The sequence below is a fragment of the Genypterus blacodes genome, unplaced genomic scaffold (genome assembly GCF_046128005.1).
Source record: "Genypterus blacodes isolate CSIRO-AG114 ecotype Tasmania unplaced genomic scaffold, CSIRO-AGI_Gbla_v1 ptg000015l_1, whole genome shotgun sequence".
NCBI lineage: Eukaryota > Metazoa > Chordata > Actinopteri > Ophidiiformes > Ophidiidae > Genypterus > Genypterus blacodes.
In genome coordinates this window covers 6786359-6792358 of record NW_027466829.1, presented here as the reverse complement: position 1 = coordinate 6792358, position 6000 = coordinate 6786359, and the positions used below count along the sequence as shown (strand labels likewise).

The window sequence follows — 6000 nt, the reverse complement described above, 5'->3', positions numbered from 1 at the left end:
ACTGCGGCTCAGGACTTCAATGGAGGGAGACGTTCCTGCTTCCTGTTTCCTGTCTGTGGACGGTTCAGGACTTCTACTGTTATAGTCGCAAACATCATTCAGAAAAATGAATCCTGAATGTTCTTAATTTTGTATTTGATTCTCTGAAATATGATTTAACAATAGAAACAAAGCAGAGGTTCTGGTTCTGGTTCAGCTTCCTTCATTGTCCGGTCCCCAGGTCAGTGTGTTGTTAAAGTGGTGACGTTGTGGTTGTTTGTATTGACTGTGTTATGTTAGCGCCACCTGCTGCCTCTTTGTTTACTGTAGATCCTGCACTTTATGTCCGATACTTTAAACCTACCACTACCACTTGCTGACCTCATCAAAACCGTGTGTGTGTGTGTGTGTGTGTGTGTGTGTGTGTGTGAGATAATGGACAGCTGTATTTTCACAGTCCACTGGTCTCTTGTTTCTGGCTGCTTTGCAGGTTTATGCGATGAAAGATTCAGGCTCGTATGAGAAGGAGCAAAGTCCACCTCCACGTTTATGTTTATTATGTGCCGTCCTTGCTGCTCTGGAGCTGTAGGCCAGACGCTCCCGCTGCATTCCTGCTGCTTGCCGCTTCATAAACCCAACAGCTACCACACAGATATTCAGATATACACTGACATGAGTAATGAGTGCCCCCAAACAGATCCTGAACCCATCAGGCTCAGCTCCCTACAGCATCAACTGTAAACACAAAGTCACCATTTTATTTTCCAAACATTTTTACATTCACGTACATCGATAACAAACGTCGATAATACTCCACAGATGTTGTACTAAGCAGCAGCTGGACTGATCATCCTCAGCGTCGGCACAAAGACACTTTAGAAAAACAAAAACTTCACGTAACAGAGAAGCTGGAACCAACAACAGATTTACTACCATGAGATGAAACGGACCTCCGTCACTCTCAAGCCTCGGCTCGACCTAAAAGGTTCTAGTTCTCGACCCAGTTACGTTTGCTAAGGTGCTTTATAGCAAACCGGCCCGCGTTTCCATCAATTTGTTGAAGCGCTACTGCAGGGGTGGAATAAAACACGACCATGATGTCATGCTTGACACCTCCCAAACTTTTGCTGGTTCATGTCAAACACCAACGTTTTGGGCTCTGAAACTAATTTAATCGTAGGAAAAATGCTGGTTCTGTTCCTGTTTGTGAACCATTCCACCAGAGATCAATTGGTTAGGAACCCAAACAGTTGGACCTGAAGTGTGAGCCGCGCCGACGGTGGCTAATGATGACGCAATAAACTGGTGGAATTGTGGGCCGGTTGACAGAAAGCACTTTGGTTCAACAGACACTGAGTGTTTAGTTGTAAAAGCTTGTTTAGTTCCCTTTATGACAGACCAGAACGCTTGTCGGCATGGGAACAGGTTCCTCCAGCCTGTTTTTTCCAGTGGAATCACTGGATTCTCAGTTTGGCAGAGGCAGATGAATATTTGTTTGGCTCTCTGCACGCTGGTGAGCTTTTTCACTTCTTTACCGCTCACTTGACGACACATAATGTCACTTTGATGCAAAGTCAGAAGCTCATTGGGCGCCGTGTGCTCCTACGCCGCTCGTCCTGTGGATCTGCACAGTCTCCATGTGAACCCAGCACAAATACGATGATGTGGTCCATCCAGTGGTCCATCTCTTCAGCTCAGACTCTTATGGATCCATGTCTATGTTTCTTCTACAGCACAAAGATAGAAGTTCTGCCCTCCACAATAAAAGCTCAACATATCTCCTGGATTCCTGCCATACACATATAAACATTAAAGGGTCAAATGTAATTTTCAGGCAACATATTTGCATCTAAGCAAACTTCATGTAGAGGAGCTTTACAGTCTTCTCCACATGTTTTAGCTCATGGATCCATAGGGGTGAGTTTAAAGAGCTAAAGTGAACAGCAGATATCTACACCATGAGACAACAGAGAAACAAACCAGGTCCTAGTTTGCAGGTAAATGACTTGAAAATCACAACGAACAAAAGACTTTCACTTTAAAACATCTGAAGTCCAAAAGTATTCAGATAGATTTAAAGAAAAAAGTACAATAAGATAAAAAATAAATAAAGAGAGGAAAGAACAAGGAGATTTAAGTATAAGAACATCAGGATAAAGTCAGGAATCCCTCCAACCCCGCTGAGATGCAGCAGGTCCATGTTGTGTTTTCTCCATTTGAAGCTCAGAGAAACCTGTTGTTTACCAGCATGTCAGTACAGTGGCTGCATGATTGGATTATTATTACACTAATAACCGCAGATATTGATCAGATTGGACAGATTTCCTGCTGACTGAGGCCCAACGCAAACAGCTCTATGTGAGCGTCTGCAGAGCGTCCGTGTCACACTGGTCATTTAAAACAGAGAGTCGGCAGTTCTCCGTCTCCATGTTATTCAACGGGATCGCCACCTGGGTGTCGTCCGGCTCCGCCCGCACCGTCCCAGAGAACGGCCTCAGGTGGCAGGTGTTGGTCCCGCCGGGCGAGGAAATCCTCCAGAACAGATCCTTCAACTTCTTCCTGAACTCCCTGCGCATCAGGCAGTAGAGCACCGGGTTCAGGCAGCTGTTGGTGTGCGCCAGGCACACGGTCACCGGGTGGACGTACGTGTGGACCATGTAGTAAGTCTTATCCCAGTTGACCAGGTTGAATTTCACCAGGACCCCCCAGAAGGTGATGGCGTGGTTTGGCATCCAGCAGATGAAGAAGGAGAGGACGACGATGGTGACGGAGCGAGTCACCCTGGACCTCCGCTTCACCTGGCAGGGACGGGAAACAACACAGAACACATTCCCAAGATGAAACTTTAAAAAAAAAACACAAACAATTCAACTGTTCCCCAACTTCAGTCCAACAACTAGGATGTGATTGGTCCAGATGTCAGACTTGTGTCTCAGTCTTTTATGAACATGGCACTGTAACCTGACTGAACCTGTAGAAACTTTGAGTCTTTGCACTCCTGGGTGGTTCTTCCATATTGGCTCCAGACTTCGAGCCAATCCTGCATCTTCTTATTCTTCTTCTGCTTCAGTTACAGTTGCAGTTCTTACCCTTACACACCATTAGGATCAAACTTTTTGATCCACGCAGCTGTTGCATGTTTATCTGCTAAACTGTTAAAATAACTAACTGACTAACTCACTCGCTCACTCACTTACTCACTCACTCACTCACTCACCTGGTTGTTGTTCATGCTCCTCAGCCGGACGAAGCGCAGCAGCATGAGGTAGCAGACGGTCACGATCATCATGGGGAACACGAAGGCCACCAGGATCTTCTGCAGGTGGTAGAGCGCCAGCCACGACTGTCCGTCCGGGAAGCCCATCAGGCAGAGCTTCTCCCCGGCCACGTTCCTCACCGTGGAGAAGACGGCGGTGGGCGCGGACGCCAACGTGGCGGACACCCACAGCCCGGCGATCACCCAGCGCACCGGGCACACCCGCCTCCGGGTCCGGTCCTTCAGGGCCGAGGCCACCGACCAGTACCGGGTGACGCTCATGGCCGTGAGGATGAACACGCTGGCGTACATGTTCATGACGGTCACGGACAGGACGATCTTGCACATGGCGTCTCCAAACGGCCAGCTGAAGTCCAGAGCCGTGTCCACCGCCCAGAACGGCAGCGTCAGCACGAACTGGAAGTCCGTAGCGGCCAGGTTGAGGATGAAGAGGTTGATGCTGGACCTCTTCCTCCTGCCGCGGCGCGCTTTCATCAAGAAGAAGACCAGCAGGTTCCCGACCAGCCCGGCGGCGCACACCACCGAGTACACGATGGAGATGATGATGCGAAGCGCCGGGGAGCCGTCCGCCGGCACGTCGATGTCGTCCAGGCTGCCGAACCGGTCCTGACCTTCAGCGGACCGGTTCCACGCAGAAAACACAGTGGTGTGGTTCCGCAGTTCCGCCATTCTCTCCCTTGACCTAACCTAGAGCGCATCACCTCCTGCGCTCCCGGAGAGAAGAAGCTTCCAGGGCGGAGAGAGGACGAAGTGGAGGAAGAGAAAGAGGAGGAGGAGGGGAAGGAGGAGCAGGACCCCCCCAAAGCTTCATCACCCCGCTGACACTTTGCTCACCGGGTCCCCGTCACTCACCGACTCCGCTGCGTACTGGACACTCCGCTCAGCGCAGCTCACTTGTGTTGCTGCTGGTGCCCGAGGACGCGCGTCCCCGAGAGCGGCAGGGCGGGAGGGGGAGCAGCACGGAGCGCAGGGCCGCACCCACAGCTTCAGGGGCCACACCTGAGCCACACGAGAGGCGGCAGCAGCAAAGTTGAGTGATGTGCAGCAGATTAAACAAAGTTCACTGAAACTGAGACCTGAAATGTTCCAGTTTACAGACCAGCGGCCTGGTAAGTGAACGCCTCACCTTACTCAAACTTACTAAAAGTAACCTTAAGTTATTCTCTAAATCAGTGGATACAGTGGTATTGTGCAATATCTGTGGGGCTGTGACACCCATGGGTGCTCCACACGTCTGAGCCACTGACTTCACCTTCCAGTCACATAGGAGCCTGAGAGAGGCAGCAACTGATGTAAAGAAGTGTGTGTGTTTGTGTGTGTGTGTGTGTGTGTGTGTGTGTGTGTGTGTGTGTGCGTGCGTGCGTTTGTCTCGGTGCAAACTAGTGGAGCTGCTCCATACCAACGTGAGAGAATGTTATAATGATGCACGAGGGGAAAACATGCAGGTCATTAAAGCAGCAACAGTATAGAACCATCTGATACAGAGCATCGACTGTATGCTGGAGTCTGGTCCAGCTGGTGAGGAAGAAGAGGCTCCAGCCTGCCTTGTTACACACACACACACACAAACACAAAGCTCAGTTTCTCCATCTATAAATCGAAAGCATCTAGCATTGTCCAGGCTTCATGTTGACAAACCAAGATGTTTGTCCTCCGGCTCCATCAGCTCATTGATTTCACCTGTGAGCGGCTCGCTTCATTAAAATAACAAAAGACATCCTGGTGTTGGGTTCATTAGTGTCTTATGTTAAATGACAATATGCGTTTTTTGTTTTACGTTTTGGCTCATTTCTCAAAGACCAAACAGGAAATTATCAAGCAAAATAATTTCTCTCTCTCTCTCTCTCTCTCTCTCTCTCTCTCTCTCTCTCTCTATCTGTCTCTGTGTGCCTCTCTCTCTCTCTGTGTCTCTCTCTCTCTCTCTCTCTCTCTCTCTCTCTATCTGTCTCTGTGTGTGTCTCTCTCTCTCTCTCTTCTCTTTCTCTCTCTCTCTGTCTCTGTCTCTCTCTCTCTCTGTCTCTCTCTCTGTCTCTGTCTCTGTCTCTCTCTCTCTCTCTCTCTCTGTCTCTGTCTCTGTCTCTGTCTCTCTCTCTCTCTCTCTCTCTCTCTCTCTCTCTCTCTCTGTTTTGTGAAGACATCCTTTCGCCTGCCTTCTCTTTCTCCTTTATTCCGTCTCATGCTGGGTCAAACACGAGGTTTCACAACCTTCTCAGTTCAGTCAGTGTCACTCTTTCCAAAGACGCATTTAACGATGTTATGAAGCCATAAAATCGTAAAACAATAAAGTGAGAGCTTTTATCAGATGACAGCACGACTGTAAAAAGAAACTGATTTGATCAAAGATAGCAAAATATCACGTCCAGGTATTTTCCTGGTACGGATCGAATGTGGATGCGACCAAACCACAGAAATATCCATCCAAGTTTGTGCTCTGTGTGAATCCTCTTCCTCTTCCTCCTCTTCCTCGGCCTTCCTTTCATTATTGTAATTGTCCTCACATTCAGGTTATTTCTGGAGCAGATAAGTGTGCAGAGGGTTTGTTCTCTCTGTGAGCTGGAAATGAGCTCTCAGGAAGGAGGAAGGGTGTGACATTTTGTTAACCATGAGGAGGTTGCAAATTAAGGGAATGTGTGTGTGTGTGTGTGTGTGTGTGTGATAATGATGTGGTGGTCTAATTCAAGCTGCAGGGTTTCCATTAAGCTGTGTTGTGCTCACTAAGAAAGTACAAATTCAAAAATGTGTCT

The 6000-nt window shown here is 48.6% G+C and overlaps 1 protein-coding gene across 1 annotated transcript; it reads right to left on the bottom strand.

Moving 5' to 3' along the window:
* Nucleotides 1-2333: 2333 nt before the first annotated feature.
* LOC142988747 (relaxin-3 receptor 1-like) lies at nt 2334-3925 on the bottom strand. The gene is made up of 2 exons (XM_076137986.1): nt 3197-3925; nt 2334-2777 (listed from the first exon to the last, which is right to left on the bottom strand). Exons 1-2 carry the CDS (start codon nt 3923-3925, stop codon nt 2334-2336), a joined length of 1173 nt encoding a protein of 390 aa, XP_075994101.1.
* Nucleotides 3926-6000: the final 2075 nt, after the last annotated feature.